Below are 21,630 nucleotides of genomic sequence, written 5' to 3'. Positions count from 1 at the left end.
TATTGAACTGAATGTTGTGGAAGAGCACAAGATACCACCGGGCAACCTTAACTCACTAAATCTTTCTCAGTGAACATACACTGGAATCGCCATCCCATAGCTGAAATGCAACCATCTCTAGGGTAGAACATGACAGCTGTTAGCAGCAAACAGCAACACTACAGGACAATTTAGGATGGGGGAGAGAAATTATTCTGTATTAAACTGAAATTGCAGAGGGAATAATTATCTGCAGATTATCATCCCAAATAAAATTTCACCAGGTCACTCCAAATTCTTGCAAAAAATGCCATGGGACATAACCTTGATTTTACACTTTATATCAAATATTGGATCTCCACCCAAACAGCCACCTAGCACGGGACACTGATTCAGTACCATTTCAGAGGAAATTGAATCCACTACTGAATCACCAATACTTCCTGAAGCGTGACTCTGTATGCTCTGTAGTATCTGCGAAGATCATACCTCCTTGGGATGGCAAGACTGCAGACTACCGTTTTATTATAAGGAGCCTTCTGTATGTTTTTGGGAAATCAATAAAGACAGAAAAACATAAGAATGCTAACACCAAGTGGTGCTTAAGATGCTAATGCAAGGTAAGATTAGAATGACATAGTGAATTCACTTCAGTAAAAGTAGACATTAGACACATTTAAATACAGTTTGACATCTCATATTGTACTTAAATGGAAAAGAACATAATCCATATAACATTAAATATGTGAAGTGACGCCATGTTTCCTTTAGAGAGGAGAATTGCTTAATTGCTCTGCATTACCATACTGACTATAGCCATGAGCTGATACAGGAGGAGTTCTTTCTAAGGGAGGCGATCTCTCACGAATGGTGAATTTCTCAGAAGAAAGCGTTGTTTTTACTGAATTAGGACTGTGCTCTTTATTCAGCTGTTGCAGCAGGAAGTTGTTTGTGGACACTAAAGACCTGGGCAAGATGGCGAAGAGGTGGTTAAAATGATGCATAAGCATGCATTCATCTGAATGAACTCTGCTAAGCTGTGGAATGTATTCCCTGCAATGAGATACTAATTTCCATTTCTTCAAATTCATAGCAAACGAAAAGTTAAAATGAAGTGTGTAGTTCATGCTTCTGTATTTCAAACCAATTATAATAGCAATCACACTTAAGGTTCCATTTATAAATAGTTTATAAGGGGCTAAAATGATTGATGTTATAAACCTATTACAGGCATAAGTAATGTGTTATGGACAGCTACAAGCACATCAGTAGAAAGAGTTGTACTGTAGATGATTCATAGATTCTAGGACTGGAAGGGACCTCGAGAGGTCATCGAGTCCAGTCTCCTGCCCGCATGGCAGGACCAAATACTGTCTAGACCATCCCTGATAGACATTTATCTAACCTACTCTTAAATATCTCCAGAGATGGAGATGCCACAACCTCCCTAGGCAATTTATTCCAGTGTTTAACCACCCTGACAGTTAGGAACTATGATAATAAGAAACCTACTGACCTGATGGGCAATTGATTAACCACCCATTAGAACACATGGGACTAGATTCACAAAAGTGGTCTGTTCACACCTGTGAATATATTAAATCCACTACTTCCATATCGGGGCAATTTTCCTGTGCCGTCGAGAACTGCTCTGGAATGTGTGCCTTTGGTTTTCTACATATGTATCTAGGATATGCTAGTACGATCTGTCACCACATGCTGATGCATGCAAGCTACCTCTTTTTTGTTTGTTTGTTTGTTCTGATCCTTACACATGGTAGCTACATGTCTGAGAGTTTCCTAGCGTCACACGACCTCTATTATGGTCATTTTAGGGTTCAGTAAGGAACAGCCTGTCTTCTTCCAGTGACTGATTACGGTTTCAAAGAAGGAAGGAGTAGTTTGTAGTACCAATTTAGATTGGTGCAATGTGGTGAAAATGCTAGAGAAATGTCGATCGACTACATTAGGCTATGGTAACACTACAGCGTAGGGTTGTACCATTGTACTGCTGTTAGTGCAGACACTTGAAGCTGATGGGAGAGAGCTCTCCCATTGACTTAATTAATCCACCCCCAACGAGTGGCAGTAGCTACGTCAGCGGGAGAAGCTCTCCTACCAACATAGCGCTGTCCACACAAGCACTTAGGTCGGTGTAATTTACGTCACTCGGGGGGGGTGGGGGTGGCTTATTCACACCCCTGAGTGACATAATTTATACTCACCTAAGCTGTAGCGTGTACATAGCCAGTGTCTAATTAGATTGCTTCTCAGTTTTCAGAGTCACTGTTACAATGAATAAGTATGTTATTTTATATGTCCATAATATGAACGCAGGATTGTCTCTGGGTTTTTGGTTGTTCTATGAGCTGTTGTACAAGATCAGAGTTGTATGGGTCACTACAAAAACTAAAAACTAATTTCCCCATGCTAATTTCCCCCTACTGTTATTCACACCTTCTTGTCAACTGTTTGAAATGGGCCACCCTGATTACCACTACAAAAGTGATTTTTTTCCTCCTGTTGATAATAGCCCACTTTAATTGAATTGTCTCATTAAAACTGACCCCCCACTCGGTAAGGCAACTCCCATCTTTTCATGTACTGTGTGTATATATATCTTCCTACTGTATTTTCCACTCCATGCATCTGATGAAGTGGGTTTTAGTCCACAAAAGCTTATGCCCAAATAAATGTTTTAGTCTCTAAGGTCCCACAAGGACTCCTCGTTAAGATTACTTGAGTGACATCAACTGTAAAGTTCTTTACTTTTAAAGTTTAGCTGATTTTTTTTTATGTAATCTTAATTTTGATTTTTTTCCCAGGCTAATACGTTTGTATTTGAAGAAAACTACAGTATTCATTCATTTAACCAATTTAGAATTAGAACCTGCTTAACGAAGTGTGGCTTTGGCCTATTAAGGTATTTAAGAACTGCTCACCGTCAGGAGTCCCTGACAAATGTATGAGCTGTGCAAACACACCGGTGATGCTGGGCTGAGCTTGTAAAGTGTGCCTGGGGCCATGAGGAGTTCGGAACTCCATGCCGGCTTTAGATACATGAGGAAACTGTTTTGAACACACAAATATTTTCCCCCTGAACTAATCAAAGCCTTCACCAAGGTCAAAACATATTTGGATTTTTAGTTCAAGACATTTTGGAAAATGTGTAAGTGAGATCATCAAATGCTTTGTCAGATTTGCCTGAACCTCTGTGAAAAATCCTCCGCTGTTTAAAAGTTCATGCTTCTAAAATCAATCTGCCTGAAATGTCACTTTTGATTAAAAACCAGGCTTATAATGAAAATCATAGTAGCTCACCCCACCCTATGAAGAAGTCAATCATGTTTCTACAAATATACAGTGGAGATAATATAGTGACACAGTGCGAGTCACCGTAATCTAGGTAGATCCCATTTTTAGAAAAGGAGATGAGCCTAAAACCCAATTTGATTTAACGAGTCAGAACTATTTCCCCCCCACCCCCCAATGCACTTATGTGTAGCCTGAATTTCAGAGGTGTGGAGCATACTTTGTTCTCACTGACTTCAGTGAGAGCTGTGTGTGTGACCAGGACATTTGAAAACGAGACTTTCTGCAAAAAGTCTCTAGGCAGGTCTATACTTAAAGCGCTGCAGCGGCGCAGCTGTGGTTTCAGTGAAGACAATATCGACGCCGACGGGAGGGCTTCTCCTATCAGCACTGGTACTCCACCTCCCTGAGAGCTGGTAGCTATGGCAACGGGAGGGCTTCTCTCTGTCTACACCAGTGGGTAGGTCAGTTTAACTGAGGCGCTCAGGGGTGTGGATTTTTCACACCCCTGAGCAACGTAGTTATACCGACCTAATTGCTTACTGTAGACCTGGCCTCCATGTGTGTGGAGCTTCTACACCATACCGTTCATCATACCTCTGACTCTCCTGTAGAAGATGCACCGTCTCCTGCAGTTTCTTATGTTGTTTTAATTCCAGAGTTAAGTACTCTACTTGGACACTCAGCTGCTCGTTCTTATGTAGCAACTCATCTAAAAGAATTACAGTGAGTTGGGGTCAGCAAAATACAGAGCGGTATGCCTGAAAATGCATTTTAAAATACGTCATTCACATTATTAATAGTAATGATAGAACCTCTGAGTAGAATGAACTACTAGTAATTATTACTACTACTACAGGGTTGCACATTTTGTAGCTTCTGTAGGCCAAACTCATGGAACAAACCAGGGGCTCCTTGCATCTTGCCACTCCAACTCACAAGCTCCATGTGTCCCACGTGCTTCCCTCTCCATCATGCCACTGTCTCCCATTCTTCCCGTCCATGCTAGAGTCTACGTGTATCCCTCATACCAGGGTCCCACATTCTCTCCACCCATGACAGGGTTCTGTGTGCTCTCCCCCCCCCCGTCCTCCGCCAGGCCCAGGGTTTCCCACTCTGCCCCCTGCCAGGGGCTCAGTGTGCACGTCCCATTCTTTCCTTCCACCCTCGCCATTTGTCCTCTTTCTGTCTGGTGATAAGTCATTCAAAATATCAACCCGTTAAAGTCTATTGGGAAGATGGGCAGAGATGAGATGAGGTATTGTTATCCTGGAAAGTGTTAACCAGTTCTTTGATCTCTAGGTAATTACAGAGGCGCTTGAAGCCGTGGTTCTGCTGCACAGAGGAAAGGGACTCCATATGTCTCCCATTTTTTCCCTTTCTGGTTTTCCGATTTTCACCAAAATCAGTGTAGTTCTACTCAGCTGGCTGTGACGTTCAAAAACTGTGTTACAGACAGAGAACTGCCATTAAATTGAATGTAGAACTCAGCCTGTTCTTTTATTTGATTATTCTAATTCACGTTTCTAAGGGGATTTTCACCAAAGTTCCTAGATTCTATTTTAAACAAACTGAAAAATAATCCATGATCCCTCCCGAGGAGGAGTCAGTTCTGTAGTTCCAGATTTTATGAGTAATTTGATCTAGATTCTAGGTGCATTATTTCAGGAGCAACTGCAAGGGCCATTTTATGGTCTGTCTGTTAAGGAATTGCCTACATTCAAAGAGGAGCCCCACAGCCTAATCTGCTCGTTGCAAACTCTGGGCTCAGCCAAATCATTGGTGTTATCAAATTCCACAACCAAAGTCAGGCCCTGCAGTAAAGCAGATGCTTACAAGTTCACTGTCCGGTACATGAACTTGGCAAAGCTGTTGCTAGCACAGTAGGCACTAGATAGTTGTGTAAATATATTCCAGCTAGTACAGATACATCCCAAACTAGTACCAGATAAGAGAGGTTGACAACATAATGAAGAGGGATGTTTTGTCCAAGATATCAGGAACAAGGGGAGGTAACAAACAAATGCCATGAAATGTGTAAGTTGTGTACGTTAGGGTTTTTTTTAGCCTATAAATGTTGGGGTACTTTGCCTTGATTCTTTGTTCAGCTGAGGTGGCGGCAGAAAGTCCAGCTGCTGACTGAACCGTTCCTTGACACAGAGCACTCATGTGTTAGCGTACCGGTAACCACCGAGCCAGGGCCCTAGGACTGTGTCTTGATGGCAATACACCTGGCCGAGTGCCTTTGTCACTGCACCGTGCCTGTGGTCTGTCTTTGAGTGACAGTGCAGCATTAGTTCAGCAGGCTGCGATATCTGCTAATAACACTGAATTTCAAGGACAGAAGCACTGAGCAGCTTGTACAGTGCTACCAAGGCAACGATATTCCAGCCCCCAGCACTTAACCACGCTGGGTAGTACTATCAAGATCTGCTGAACCAGCTGTCTGCGCAGAGCTGGGAAAGCACACGGAAAGCACACACAAACACGCAAGGCAATTGACGACAATACTCTATCACTAACGAGTTAAAGGGTGGAAATACAATTAATACCCCTCATCATGGGTTCATGTAAAATAGAGCTTATTGAATGAACTCGATATACTTTGACAGGATTTAAAGTCCAATTGTTAAGAATACTTGTGTTGATAAATGAATTTTAATATGGCCAAGTTCAAGATCCTACATCTAGGAACAAAAAATGTAGGCCACAGAACGGGTGACTGTATGCTAGAAAGCAGTGACCCTGAAATTAATTTAGGGGTCAATATAGATGAAAGAACAGGAGTACTTGTGGCACCTTAGAGACTAACAAATTTATTAGAGCATAAGCTTTCGTGGGCTACAACCCACTTCTTCGGATGCATATGGGTTGTAGCCCACGAAAGCTTATGCTCTAATAAATTTGTTAGTCTCTAAGGTGCCACAAGTACTCCTGTTCTTTTTGAGGATACAGACTAACACGGCTGCTACCCTGAAACCTGTCAATATAGATGAAGTTTATGTTTAACTGGTTAAGTGTGATACTGTGCTTCAAAAAGGGCTAGCAGAATATTTAGATATATTAACTAGCAAATACTTAGCAGGAGCACGGTTGTGGCATCACCTCTATAAATGACATCGGTGAGGCCATTACTGGATAGTGTGTCCAGTTCAGGTTTTCACACTTCTAAAAGGATATTGTATATTGTGAAAAAGTGCAGAGAGCTCAGAGAAGAACTATAGGAACGGTTCGAAGTCGGGAAAACATGCCTTACAGCAAGAGGCTAGAGGGGTTAAATCTATTTCGCTTATTAAAGAGAAGAGATGATTTAATGATGAGTTGTAAGTACCTACAAAAGAAGACTTTCTGATATTAGAGGACTCTGTAGTTTAGCAGACAGGCAGAACAAGATCCAATGGCTGGAAGTTGAATCAGTGAAGGTCAAATTGTAAATAAGACAAATTTAACAGCAAGGGTAATTAATCATTGGAACAGAGTACCAAGGGATGTAGTAAATTCTCCGTCATTTGAAGTCTAAGTCAAGACTGCATGTTTTTCTAAAATGTATGCTGTGGGTTAGAAGTAGGAATCACTGGGTAGAATTCTAGGGCCTGCTTCAGAAGGTCAGATTGGATGGTCAGACCCTTCTAGCCTTCATCCATGAATCTGCCTGAGATGAGATTGTGGCTACCACCAGTATTACTGGCCACTGATCTCATGTTGGGGAGCATGAGTTTAAGCTTAATCCCACTGCCGTCTGGTGCATTATCCTCTGTGAGATAGAGACAGGTCAAAGCTATCTGATATGTGGAAAGGTATTCCCTCACTTAGTCCTGACAGGAATTAGGGAGGTCCTAGGGTTCTCAGAGTGTCTGTCCTCTGGTGGTATTGTTCTAATGTGTTTCCGGATCCCTACATTTATAGCAATCTTGGTCTGGTTGCCCAATCCTCTGATGTGCCCCAGAAGAGGCACATGTGACACAGCTGGTCATCAGCATAGTGCTTCATTAGTTGTGCAGTGGTAATATTTGTATGCACTAAATCACGTTAGATGCCTGTGACAGTCCCTCAGACCTGAGAAACTCACTAGACCGAACACAGGTCTTGTAGGGTATTTGTTCATAAGAGGCAACATGTAAGGTATCTACATAAAGCTCTTAACTTATCAAGACTCATTATCAGTGTTCCCACCTAATTTTTCCCACACATGTGTAGAATGAATTTTGTTATGTGCACCAATATGGAGGTGGTGTGACACATCACCTTCATATTGGTGCACATAACAAAATTAATGTGGTGGGGCCGAGGGGTTCGGCGTGTGGGAGGGGGCTCAGGGCTGGGGCAGAGGGTTAGGGTGCAGGGGTGTGAGGGCTCCGGCTGGGGGTGTGTGCTCTGGGGTGGGGCCAGGGATGAGGGGCTCAGGGCTGGGGCAGAGGGTTGGGGGGCAGGGGTGTGAGGACTCCGGCTGGGGTGCAGGCTCCGGGGTGGGGCCGTGGATGAGGGGTTTGGGGCGCAGGAGGGTGCTCTGGGGCTATGGTGGGAAGAGAGGACTCCCCGCAGCTCTCTCTCCCTGCAGCAGCACCTGGGGCGGGGGCGGGGAGGCGCCTCTCCCCGCCATGGCAGCTCTGGGGTTGGGGCCACAGGATAGGCGCTTGGCCCCTGCAGGTCCGGTCGGGGCTCGGTTCAGGGTGGGGTGCCTCGGCTGCAACAGGTCTGGGCTGGGGTTGGGTTTGGGAAGGGGCACCCTGTGACAGGGCTGGGCTGGGCCGGGCCGCTGCAGCTGGGTCCAGGCCGGGCCACCCGGGTTCTTCTTTTAACTAACTATAGACGGGAATCATATACGGGTATTGAGAGAGACTTGCAGAAGCAAGGATGTGGCGCTCCAACAACTATCACAGGAGGTAGGAAGAAACTGAGGAGGGCCTGGGGCAGCTCGGCCCTTTATACCTGCGCGATGTGCAACAGCAGAGGGTGCTCAGGCTGTCCCAACAGATATTGCTAAGAGTAAAAACTCTCTGCCAACTGTGCACTCCAGTGCACAAACACCTACAGTGGAATGGACATGTGCAATCACTCAAAGAAGAACCTACTTAATAGGTACCTTTCCTAACTCATAAATAAGTGTAGCCCCTAGTTCATGTTTTACATTTGTTTATTTGTTTCTATCAGACTCTTGTTTATAGCTGAATCTCTATTCCTTCTTAAATAAAGAACATAAGAATGGCCCTACTGGGTCAAACCAAAGGTCCATCTAGCCCAGTATCCTGTCTTCTGACAGTGGCCAATGGCAGGTGCCCCAGAGGGAATGAGCAGAACAGGGAATCATCAAGTGATCCATCCCCTGTCGTTCATTCCCAGCGTCTGACAAACAGAGGCTAGGGACACCACCCCTGCCCATTCTGGCTAATAGCCATCGATGGACCTATCCTCCATGAATTTATCTAGTTCTTTTTTTAACCCTGTTATGGTCTTGGCCTTCACAACATCCTCTGGCAAGGAGTTCCACCTTTTTCTTGTTTTATTACAAGTGCTGTGTGGTAGACAGGAGCAGTGATTTAAGGTAAAATTAGTAAGCTACTCCTTCGGGAGCAGAAGATCTGGGATTTCTATGAGTAGCCTCTGGCAGGGGCTGGTTATCAGAGGGGGATGTTTCAAGAGGACTCGGGGACTGGCGTGCCCCTCTTGTTAACCTGCAAGATGAAGCCAGGACTGGCATAGTCCAGGGGAGAACGCGTGAGTGGCTGAAAGTTAACACCCAGTTACCAAAGCAAGACTCCCTCAGGCTAGAGGCAGGGGGGTGACTCACAGTCCTGGGCACCCCGACAACCATCACAACACCACTAATTAGCTGCTACAGTCTTTCTGGCTGAAAACAGATCCTTCATTTCTCAGGGTATTAGTGTTGAGCAGCATCTAAACAAACACTTGGCCTTATTTCTAATTCTTCAGAGCTGCAATAACAGCACTTACTGGCAAGGAGAAAAGAATAATTCAGACACAATCCTATTCCATATCATAAGCCAAAACCGGGCCTTGTGAACCTACCGTAAGTGAGTGAGTGAGTCCCACTGAAGCAATAATTAGAAGCAGCACTGTAGTCCACTTCCTGTAACTGGGAAGATGACCCCTGGCTCTCCTCCTGCCCCTTGGCTTGCTGCTGCTTCAACAGTCCGGAATTTGACAAAACAAAAACGGTTGAAAAATCAAAACATGTTAAGAGAAATTAAATATTTTCCTACAGTCTGATCCAACGTCCACCAAAGCCAATAGGTTTCAGAGGAGCAGCCGTGTTAGTCTGTATCAGCAAAAACAACGAGGAGTACTTGGGCATAAGCTTAATTCCAGTTCTGCAGTTTCTCGTTGGAGTCTGTTTTTGAAGGTTTTTTTGGTTGAAGAATGGCCACTTTTAAGTCTGGAATTAATTTGCGAACTCGACACCATCAAATTAGGCCTGAATAAAGACGGAGTGGCTGGGTCACTACAAAAAGTAATTTTCCCTCTGTTGATACTCACCCCTTCTTGTCAACCGTTAGGAATGGGCCACATCCATTTTGACTGAATTGGCTTCGTTAGCACTGACCCACCACTTGGTAAGGCAACTCCCATCTTTTCATGTGCTGTATATTTATACCTGCCTACTATATTTTCCACTCCACGCATCTGATGACGTAAGTTCTAGCCCATGAAAGCTTATGCCCAAATAAATTTGTTAGTCTCTAAGGTGCCACGAGGACTCCTCGTTGTCAAAGCCAATAGGAGTCTTTCCATTGGTTTTGATGGTCATTATATCAGGCCCTTTGTGCAGTGATGAATGCAAATGGGGGCAGTGCGGCTGTGCTCTTCCCCAAAGCCAGTACACCTCGCCTTTTAAAGACTCGGCTGGAATGCGTTCTTAAAAGAAAATGGCACTCTCGGCCATTAACAGAGTGTGGGGGAGTTCTGCCATTTCCAAATAAATACTTTAAAAACCAATAAAATACAAAAGGCACTTAAGAGACACTGGCAGATAGTTCAAAGTTTTGTCAGGAACCGGATTTAAACTGATATGTTTTCTATACGTCGTTTAAAGGATTTAATTGAAAACAGGTTTTAACTTTGGATATAAACATTTCCCCTGCAGTGTCTGCAACCTGAACACTGCAGCATTGCAAGACAGTGCGGTCTCTCAGCCTGAGCATGGGCCCTGCCCCTGATTTTCCCTGTGCTTTGAGCCAGTCACAAAACCTCTCTGCCCCAGTTTCTCCTTCTGTAACCGGGTGTTAACTTGCTCAAAGGGAGGAGGTCTGGACTGATGTTTGTAGACTGCGCTGAAGATGAAAACTGATATGTAAAGTGATGGCTATTACTGTCATGAGTGCACTGCTGCAAAAGAAGCAGAAAATGAAACCATCTGGCTACAAAGGTAAAAGTGACTACTCTGTTTCACTGGTCACACTGCATGAAGCGCAAAAACTAAGCAAACCACAGACACGATAAATTATTATTTTTAATTCTTTCATTTTTAATAATCTGGAGGAAGATTTTCCCGGGCATGAAAGGCAGATGGGAGCTGAAAGCTTAATGACTTTTAGGGGGAGCTGAGTGCCTCACTGCTTTTGTGCCTTTGAAAATTTGCCCCCTGAAATGGTATTAGTGACTTAGATCAGGGATGATTTTTAATCTACATCTTTTCCCTGACAATGTCCCTTTAACAAACAAATGACATTGCAAATCAAATGCAAGACCATAACTCTCGAACCACCAGAGGCACATCCAAGATAGATCCTTCTCTCACAAGGCATTGTCAGTAAAGATGTGCTCACATTTGACACTTCCACTGTACTGACACCTCCCAGGAGGTCTAGTCTGATCTACAGTACTGTGGGACTCAAGGAATACAAATCCCACTTGAATGCAGACAAAAAGGCAATTTGTGTGTCATTTATACCTCTTTGTAATGAGCTGTACTGATTATCAGTTTTGGATTTTTATGTTACAAGGAAGTTTTCCTTATTGAAAAGTTCATCTCCTTGTTTCCATATGAGACAGGCATGGGAAGGGAAGGAAAACACCTACCAAAGCCATGTTTGCTCTGTCAAACAGCTCAGCATACTTCACCTGGGTCCTTTGAAGTCTGGGAGCATTTCCAGCTAAGACTGATGGGCTATCTCCACCTGGTAGGTGAACATCCTTCTGTGGAGGGGTAGAGGCCATAAGATACAAAAGCAAATCTTGGGCTGGAGCTATAGAAAAACAAATGGGTTGGAAAAGCAGAGTCTGAAAATAGAGCATTGGTTTCATGTTTAGTGACAGTATCAATAGCATTAGGTGGGAAATGGTTTTTCCCGTATGGGGAAACTTTCAAGATTTTGAAAAAATTTCTGGCCTTGAATCAGGATGAAAAGTCAATCTCAAAAATTTTCAGACTGAAAGTCTCCCTCAGAAATAAATCAGTTCCTGTTTGTTTCAATAATTTCAAATCAGTTTATTTAGACTTCAACCATTTTTGTTTGAAAATCTTTTTTATTTAAATTTTGAAATGTACTTAGTTTATAGCATTTTGAAACCAAAAATCATTTTGAACCAAAACCTGGAACTTTTTCATTTAGAAAATGTCAATGACCCATTTTGACAAATTAGAAACATTTTCCCTCCAAACGTTAACAAAATGGCAATTTTGTGATAGAAAAATGCTTAGTTGAGAAATTCCTGACCAGTTCTAAGTATCAATACACCTGGACATTTGACAGTATCACATCTGTAGAAAAGGCATGAATTCTAAAATGTTGGACAGTTTGGCTCTGACATACTGGTTGGTACCTGTCATGAACATACACCTAAGGGTAGCATAAAATCCCTCCTTTACCTGTAAGGGTTAAGAAGCTCAAATAACCTGGTTGGCACCTGACCAAAAGGACCAATAAGGGGAGAAGATACTTTCAAATCTGTGGGGGAAGGTTTTTGTTTTGTCTCTTTTGTTGCTCTCTCCGGAACAGAGAGGGACCAGGGCAGGAAAAATACATCTCCTAAAGCCATATCTGAAATAAGCATCTAAGATTACAAATGGTAAGTAATAGCAAGGAAATGCGTTCGGTTATCTTCTGTTTTAGCTTGTGAATTGTCCCTATGCTAAGAGGGAGGTTTATTCTTGTTTTTTGTAACTTTAAGGTTTTGCCTAGAGGGGAATCCTCTGTGTTTTAAATCTTATTACCCTGTAAAATTACCTTCCAGCCTGATTTTACAGAGGTGCTTCTTTTACTTCTTTCTTTATAATAAAGTTCTGCGTTTAAGAATCTGATGGGTCCTAAAAACCCAAGGGTCTGGTCTGTGCTCACCTTGTTTACCTATTTGGTTGGTATATTATTCTCCAGCCTCCCCAGGAAAGGGGTTGAAGAGGCTTGGGGAGGATATTTTGGGGAAACAGAAACTCCAAGTGGTCCTTTTTCTGAATCTTTGTCTAACTCACTTGGTGGTGGCAGCAATACCGTCCAAGGACAAGGAAGAATTTCTGCCATGGGGAAACTTTTAACCTAAGCTGGTAGAAATAAGCTTAGGGGGTCTTTCATGTGGGTCCCCACACCTGTACCCTAGAGTTCAGAGTGGGACGGAAACCCTGACAGTCCCTAAGGATTAGATTCACAGAGGAGCTTAAGAAGGGCGATTCTGAGCATCGTCACACCTTATTTTTAGGTGCCTGGAAAATCACTGGGATTCCCAAAGCCTGAGTTCCGCACCCAGGTTCCCTATACAATGAATGGGGAGACACAGATGCCTGAGAATAGGATTCACAAAAGCCAGTATGCTAGGCAACTCCTTGTCTAAAATAGCCAGTGTGAGATGCCAAGGGTGCTGTGCTAAGCTCTGCCCCTCACAGAGATAGGTACCTAAATCTAGGCTGCAGGGAGGTGCCTCTCTCTGCCTGGGATTGTCAGGCGTGAACCCTCTCTTGGCATTAGGTGCTTACACGGTTCTAGCAAGAAGCTGGGGTGCAGGTGCTCCTGCATAACTTTTAGCCCAGTGGTTAAGGTACTCTTCTGGAACATGGGAGACCCCCTAGCTCCAGTCTCACCTCTTCCTGAGAGGGAGAAAGGATTTGAACATGGATCTGTCATGTCTCAGGTGACTGCCCGAGCCACTGGGCCATGGGATTTTCTGGGCTGGAGTTAGTTCCCTGTTGAAGCTGTTCCACTCTGGATACATAATTTAAAAAGTCATTGGAGCAGGGGGACTGAATCCTGAGTGTCCCACTTCTCACATGAGTTCTTTACCCACCAAGCTACAGGGTTATTCTCATGCTTACCTGTTCTCTCTTTCTCTCCGGCACAATGCTGAAGCTGTTCCACGCTGGATAATAATGAAAGGATCATTGGGCCAGAGAAACAGAGCATGACCATGACCCTGTAGCCTGGTGATCAGAGCACCCTCTGGGGAGGTGGAGGAACTAGGATCCAGTGTCAGAACTCCAGTGAGGAAGTCCCCGTGTTGGAGTATCCTACAGCCCTGTGGTGAGGGCACTCACATGAGAGGTGGCAGATTGCTGTTCAAATCCCCGCTCCCTCTTAAGCAGAGGGGGGACTTGAACCGGGCTCTCCCACATCCCGGGTGAGTACCTTAAACATTAAGGTAGGACCTTCTCCATCAGCTGCTTTGTGTGAGTTCACGTATAGGAGCCTGTGACCAGGGCCGGCTCCAGGCACCAGGCAACCAAGCACATGCTTGGGGCAGCACCTGGTAAGGGGCGGCCAATCTTGGGGTGGCGGGGGGCATTGCGGCGCGGCATTCCGCGGGGGGGGGGGGTGCTCTGGCGGCGCACGGCGGGGGGCGGTTCCGGCAGCGCGGCGCTCGGCGGGGGGGGAGGGGGGCGGGGGCGGGAGGGGCTCAGCAGGGCGGCGCTTTTTTTTGCTGCTTGGGGCAGCAAAAAAGTTAGAGCCGGCTCTGCCTGTGACGGGGCACTCTACTCACTGCAAGATGGCACATCCTCCTGGCCTGCTGACGGAGGGGGCAAAGGGGACAATTGCCCAGGGGCCTGGGCAATTTAAAAGGGCCTGGGGGCTCCCGTCCGCTGCCGCCAGCCCCAGGCCCTTTTAAATCGCCCAGGCAGGCTGCAGGGCTCCTAGGCATATGCAACTGCTCTGGGCCCCGTGCTTTGGGGGCCCCACGCTTTGCGGGGCTCCATGGGCTGGCGCGACTGGCCAGCACAGGCAGTCCTGGGGCTTAGGCTTGCAGATGTCTGGCATGTGGCTGCAGTGTGAGTGCACAGAGGTAAAAACGTAGGCACCTAGGGAACTCTTACTGCAAAAATATAGGTGCTGAGTGATTATTTTAGGAGCCTACAGGGCTTGGAGGCAGTTGAGCAGAAGTTTTGTGAATCCCCATGGGGCCTGATTCTGGGATTTAGGTGCCTAAAGTGGTTGTTAGCTCCTTTTGTGAGTTGCAGCTTTTCTTGACTTGCACTTCTATTATGCACTACACCTGCACAGCATATACTGGGCAGCAATTGTAAGGAAAAACACACCTCAGAGTCACAGAAAACATTACTTACTGCTCAGCAATATATGAAACATTATCACATCTTAAGAGAATTCTCCAGAATGGGGAGCTACCACTTTGTAACAGGAAGGGACTGCAGGAAAAGTTACCCTTTGAGCCAGAAATTGCACCAAGTGAAATCCAAATGACAAAGAGTTAGAATAACTTCCCATCCGCAAATGCCAATTGGGAGAAAGCAGTTTGATGTTTAAGCCAAAGCATTTCAGGTCGCCTGGGAGGATCGGTACAGGAGAGACAAAAACATACTTAGACTATTCATTCAAATTCAAATGAAATAACTTACCAAGAAAATTCTTGTTGAGGAGGAGGGACCCAGCCCCATCCCAGTAACGATCTACCAGCTCCAGGAGCTGCTGTAGGACGACAGCAATATGTGATGCTTTCTCAGTCCTTTTGGGACTTTGACTTTCTGTGAAACTCGTATCATTGCTCAGATCATTGGGGACAGACTAAGGAGAAAAAGGCAAAACCAACTGTTTATTTTTCCAGATAAATTATGCAATAGATTTGCAAGCCCCTAACTTATGTGCATAAACCAGGTATTTGTGCATGCAGATTTCCAACTGGCACAGAACTGGCCAGGTGTACAGGGAGATACCTGATTTGTGTGAGAATGTAAACTTGGGGCACCTGAACTTACATGCACAATTGCATGAGGTTCATTTTGTAAAGGCCACATGTACATAAAGATACATACAATCTAAATAAATCACATAGGGCTTTAAAAACGTAAAGAAAAGAGAATTTTTCCTCTCTTTGTATTAAGGACATAAAACTCCTTTGAAGTCGTATGCTACACAGAGGTACTACAAGTAAGATGGGTACTAAAAGAGATACCAAAAGAGACTACTGGGACCATGTAACTTCTCCTCCTGTATAATGCAAGCTAGAGAATTTCACACTGTAATTAATTCATCATCTGAAGAGCATATGTTTTGGAAAGATACCTGATCTAGATTTAAAGACTTCAAGTGCTGGACAATCCAACACATTCTTTGGGAAGCTGTTCCAATGGTTAATTACACTTGTTCAGTGTCTATTTCCAAGTTGAATTTGTCTTGCTTCAACTTCCAGCCCTTGGTTTCTGCTTGATTAACAAGGGGTCTCTACTATTTTTCTTCCCATTTAGGAATTTACAGATCATAATCAAGTAGCCTCCTAATCTTTTTCACAAGCTAAATAGACTGAGCTCCGTAAGTCTCTCATTTCCAGTATTTGAATCAATCTCTTGGTTCTTCTAAGCCCTTTCCAATTTTTCAACATCCCTTTTAAAATGTGGACACTAGAACTGGACACAGGGTGTAAAATCCTGGCTCTCCTGAAGTCAATAGTAGTTTTGCCATATACTTAAATGAAGTCAGAATTTCACACAGTTTTCCAGTAAAGGTCTTACTAAGGCTTCTTACAGAGCTAATATAATCTTCCTACTCGATATTTCTCTCTTTATACATCAAAGAACTGCATTAGCCCTCTTACAGCATCGCACTGGGAGTTCACGTACAGTTGGTTTCCACCAGCCATGACCCTTAAATCCTTTTCAGAGTCACTGCGTTCCAGGACACAGTCTCCCAACCTGCAAGTGTGACCTACCTTTGTCCCTACCTGTCTGACCTTGTGTTTGGCCATATTAAAACAGGTAAGCTGTGCCCAGTTTACCAAGTGACCCAGATTGCTCATCGCCAATTATCATTAATAATCACCCAAGCAATATTTGTGTCATCTACATGCTTTATAAACAATGGTTTTATGTTTCCTTTCAAGAGCCCTGAGATATTGAGGAATTCCCAGCCTGTTCTCTTAGAACCTCAGAAAATTTACCATGGGGCACATTCTCCACTGCATCATAGCAGTGTGACCTGCTGGGATAATTCCATTGGCTTCCATGGAATTATGAGTAAAACTGGTATAATGCAGTGGCAAATTAGTCCCAGTGTTAAGGTATATGGAACTAAGAAGACACAAGAGAATAGACACAGGCCAAAACTAGATCCTCAGGAATTCACAAAATGCATACAATGGGAATCAGGACTAGCGTACAATGTTGGCATAAAATCCCTGCTTGTGGTGTTCTGATTCCTAGAGTTTTAAGGCCAGGAGGGACCACTAGATCATCTGGTCTGGCCTCCTGCATATCACAGACCATTACATTTCACCAAGCTACCCCATATTGAGCCCAATAACTTAGGTTTGGCTAAAGCAGATCTTCCACAACGGCCTCCAGTTTGTAACGGAGACATTGAGAGATGGAGAGTTGACCATCTCCCTTGGAAGTTTGTTCCAACAGTTAACCACCCTCAATGCTAAAAATTTGTGCCTAATTTCTAACTTGAGTGTGTCTGGCTTCAGCTTCCAGCCATTGGTTCTTGTTCTGCCTTTCTCTGCTAGACAAAAGAACCGTTTAGTTCCCAGTATATTTCTGGTGCTACTCTGTGCACGTCCTCAACTATGTATTCCATGTTACAGCAGCCTGAGGTGCAGAACAGCAGCAGGCTTAGGACAGCTAGTATGGTGCAATGTCATCACAATCACTCTTCCTTTTTGGTAGCCATGCCCTCTTCTCATCTACATTTACAACAAAGAGGATGTGATGTACAGCCTCGTAGATGGCTGTAGACCACTGCACGCTCACACTTGTGCTTGGGTGAGAATCCCCAAACCACTTAGAAAATGTTTGTATCCAACTTATGCTGCCAGTGTGGTGCAAAGTGGCAAACTCCATCTCTAAGACCGGACATTCCATATTAAGGTGATCCCAGTGCTGCTAGGTTTGAACCCCCAAGTCTGCAAGATCCTGGATTCAAAATTAAGTGCTGCCAGGTAGTGTCAGAGGAGGATCTACTGCTTACTGAAGTTGGGGTACTGTTTTCTTAGAGTACCTTTTTCATGTTATTTTACGTAACCCATTATAAGTAGCATTCTACAGTTTTGTAGTACCCTCTACCCCGATATAATGCAACCCGATATAACACAAATTTGGATATAATGCGGTAAAGCAGTGCTCGGGGGGGGGGGGGAAGGGGGAGGGTGCACACTCCAGCGGATCAAAGCAAGTTCGATATAACGCGGTTTCACCTATAACGTGGTAAGATTTTTTGGCTCCCAAGGACAGCGTTCTATCGGGGTAGAGGTGTATTTAGAATAGTCCTACAAAAACATATCCACACCATAGCTTTTACAACCATTTTCTGTTACAAATAGGCATATTACAATGAGATGCCAATATAAATCGCCATTAAACGCATTTCTGTACCGCAAAGAGGCTAAATAGTAAGACACTTGCCTCCTTATTTGACTCTTTAAAACAATGCTGAGGGGACAGTGATGAATGCAGTCTGTCACTTTGTTTATACCCCATTCTAGAAGGGCTCAAGCACCTGTTAGCTGCAGAGTCGCTGTCTTTCCTAGGCATTGCAGATGGGAATGTTTTTCTCATTGTTGCTGGCTGTGAATGCTCAAGCAACGCATCAGCTGATAAAGGTTGATGCCTTGATGTTAAATCACTGAAGCTGGTAGATAATGTAGAAAAACGAGTGGCTAACAGAGCAGGGTCACTGGTTAGGTGTGTATTGGTGTTCAGATCTAGGGGAAGGAAAACAGGAATGCAGATTAACCGTCTCAGACATTTTTATCCTCCTTTCCCCCCTGTATCTTTCTGTGCTCTCCTCTAAGCAGTAACTCACATATACTTATCAGTAAAGGAAGGACTATGATTCTAACATAAAGTTTCAATGGGGTCATTCATATAAAACAAAAGCAAACCCAAAACACTGAGTGACTGTGTTTCTGGGAAGGGCAGGGAGGGGAAACAGCTGGGGCAGTGGATAGATGTAGGCCACGTTGAGTGAATATGTCCAGACCCGCCAAAAGATCAATGATCTGCAATGTGATTATAGAACCAACATTTTTACACACTGTCAAAAATAATCTAATTAAACAAATATTAATTCAATTTTAGGCAAAATGTGAGAGATGCATCACTTTGCAGACATCTTGTCTGAAAGGAGGGTGTAGTCTTATGAGGCTAGCTATGGAAAAGAGAGATGGGTCTACATGAATACCTTTGATAGATATGTTCCCTTAAAAAACTGTCCTAGTAAGTTTAGCCAATGGAGATTGATTATGCTTCAAGATTCTAGCCTCCACCCCCTTCATCCACAGGAAGCACTGTATACACAAGCTGTAAATGAAACAATCCAAGCAAGAATTCCTAGTTATGTACACAACACTGTAAAGAAACTTGACACAAAAGATTAATCATTGAAAACAAAAGACTTTTGTTATCCCCTCCTTGTAAGTTGTTTAAAGGTACCAGACCAAGTAGCTGGTTATCCCCCTCTATTGTTTGCTTTTGCAATGAAGACATTTGCAATAAATGTGAGAAACAGCCCCATGGTAAAGGGATCAAAATGCCTTCTGGATTAGAACAGAAAATAGCTTTGTACATGCTGACGAGGTCTTGTTTTTGCAGGCATGAGAAACCCTGTTAAAAATGAGAGAACAATGGACTTTGGAATGTGGGCAGGTATCAGGGCTTCCACATGAACTACAAAAAATCGGAAATGGTAGGAACTACTATTCCCCAAAGGGTCAAACCAAACTGTTGTCAGCTACGTACATTTAAATGGGTAAAGGAAGAAACATAAAAAGCATTACTGTCCAATGTGGAATAAAATAATAAAAGACTGGAAGGAATGGAAGAACTATGACATTTCTTGGCTAGGTAATATAGCCATGATCATCATCTTGTTGTGTTCTCATATTGCTTCCCACCACGTCCATGCACATGCGACTGCTGATCACTGGAAGAGCATTTATTCTCAAGCTGCTGACATCACAGGAGATGCTTCATATTTTAAGGTTCTCGGCTACAGACACAGGTATTGGGGCCAGAAAGATATAGCCCCACTTGGGCATCACATTTTGTAGCTTAAAGTCATTTACGCTCGTAGGAAGTGGGATAAACAATTGACAAATGGCAGGGTAGGAGATGCTTGCATGCTGGGAACCGGTCGTCTGTCCTCGACCATCGTGTCAAGGTGCTTGATTGGAAAAACCAGCTTGCCAAGAAGAAGTGGCAGCTGCAGAAGATGAGGGAGAAGCGGATGCCTCTTGTGATTTCTGCTCTTCTGTCTGGACAGGTCCTGGATACAAGGTATAAAAGCTGGATACCAGTGAGGATGCTGAGGGTGATACTGCTTTCTTTTTGTTGCTGGCATACAGATGCCCAGAGACTTAAGCGTTGCCCTTAAATATTTGAGGCTATACAGCCTATCATCTGTTTTGTCTGAAAACAGCAAAGGCCCCTCAGACGGGAGGCCTTAAATGGTCTGTTGAGTTGACCCTCTGGAGGACGGGAGCCATGAACACCTCTCCGTAGCAATGGCCATACCCTGAGCAGCAGAGTCATCCACATCGAGACTGGCCTGGAGAGCCCTCATCCACTATTGCAGCAGACTCCTGTTTCACTTCATCCAGCAGCCTGGTCTTCACCCTTAAAACATTTCCCACAAGGTAAAATCATAACGACCCAGCACAGCCTGCTGGTTTCCAATCCTAAATTGTAAACTTCCTGTGGAATACATTTTTCTTCCAAATAGATCCAATGTTTTTGCCTCTTTTCCTTTGGGCGTTGATGTCTGGTCTCTCTCTCTCTCTCATTAGCAGCAGAGAATACTAGGCAGCCTCAAGGGATCTGGGTATACAGATACCCAAACCCCTGCAAGGGGACACAGTACATCCTTTCTGCTCTCTTTACAGTAGGGGGAAGAGAAGATGGGGTCTGCCATAACACCTTGATGGGCTCAAGGATAGACCATTGATGGGAGGGCTACTCTACAGGAACCTGCCAAGGCTAAAACGTCCACAAGACTGTGTGACTTCTCACTCCATTTGAATATCAAGAGCTGCGGTCATCCTCTTCAACAGTTCCCAATGAGCCTTGTAGTCATGGGGCAGGGGAGAAGTATTGTCCAGTTGTGACAGAATATACACCCTTGTATTCACACCCTACACACGACTGTAATAAGCGTTGTACAAAGGTCATCCTCTTCAACAGTTCCCGATGAGCCTTGTAGTCATGGGGCAGGGGAGAAGTATTGTCCAGTTGTGACAGAATATACACCCTTGTATTCACACCCTACACACGACTGTAATAAGTGTTGTACAAAATATGCCTTGTAAGGTATCATTTGAACACTCAGTTTGGGCTGATCAGTATTCTCCTGGTAAAATGTGTGGCACCACTGTATGTGAATTTATAAAATTCTTCTGTATGGTGTTATTAACGGAAGATCTAAACCCCACAACACTGTCCAAACAGAAGTTTGCAAACAGGACTGTCCTAAACAAAGGAACGTGTGCTCTGCTGAATTTGCATTTAAGCAGTAAACAGAGCCATCAAGCAGGAAGGGAAGACAAAGAAAGGGCTTAGAAGAACCAAGAGATTGATTCAAATACTGGAAATGAGAGACTTACGGAGCTCAGTCTATTTAGCTTATGAACTTCGTCATATTCCTTAGTGAGTTCGATCAGAGGCACCTGGGCAGACATGTTTTGTCTCCTGGAGACTCAGTCCTGCCGGCAGTCCTATTGAACCATCTTGACGATGATGGCTAGCAGTCGTAATACAGCATCTTCTGCCAAGCACCCAGAAGATGCCGATGGCTATCAGTCATGCTGCACTGTCTGCTGCCAGCTTAAGATGTAAAAAATAGATGGACCAGATTTGTTCTGTATTCATTTGCTTCCCCCTCCCTCTGTGAAATCAACGGCCTGCTAAACCCAGGGTTTTGAGTTCAATCTTTGGGGGGGCCATTCTGTGTGACAGTT

General features: G+C 44.1%; 1 protein-coding gene across 10 annotated transcripts in view; it reads right to left on the bottom strand.

Annotated features, from left to right (window-relative positions):
• Positions 1-304: 304 nt before the first annotated feature.
• The window catches only part of LRRC36 (leucine rich repeat containing 36), a 49,316-nt gene continuing 27,990 nt past the window's right edge, over positions 305-21,630 (bottom strand). For 2 of the 10 annotated variants that reach the window (XM_065566780.1, XM_065566785.1), the window contains exons 9-14: positions 18,083-18,381; positions 15,086-15,251; positions 11,371-11,495; positions 9,319-9,430; positions 3,889-4,003; positions 305-518 (exon numbers count right to left, since the gene is read on the bottom strand). In XM_065566780.1, coding sequence (XP_065422852.1) covers positions 494-518; positions 3,889-4,003; positions 9,319-9,430; positions 11,371-11,495; positions 15,086-15,251; positions 18,083-18,381 — 842 coding nt within the window. In that variant the 3' untranslated portion in view covers positions 305-493. Of the gene's footprint in view, positions 946-3,888; positions 4,004-9,318; positions 9,434-11,370; positions 11,496-15,085; positions 15,252-18,082; positions 18,382-21,630 lie in introns of all 10 variants that reach the window. The other 8 variants (XM_065566774.1, XM_065566781.1, XM_065566778.1 and 5 more) reach the window with 7 other exon arrangements.

The sequence above is a fragment of the Chrysemys picta genome, chromosome 14, assembly GCF_011386835.1.
Source record: "Chrysemys picta bellii isolate R12L10 chromosome 14, ASM1138683v2, whole genome shotgun sequence".
Lineage (NCBI taxonomy): Eukaryota > Metazoa > Chordata > Testudines > Emydidae > Chrysemys > Chrysemys picta.
Note: the sequence above shows the minus strand (reverse complement) of the source record. Positions and strands in the feature narration are given on the sequence as shown.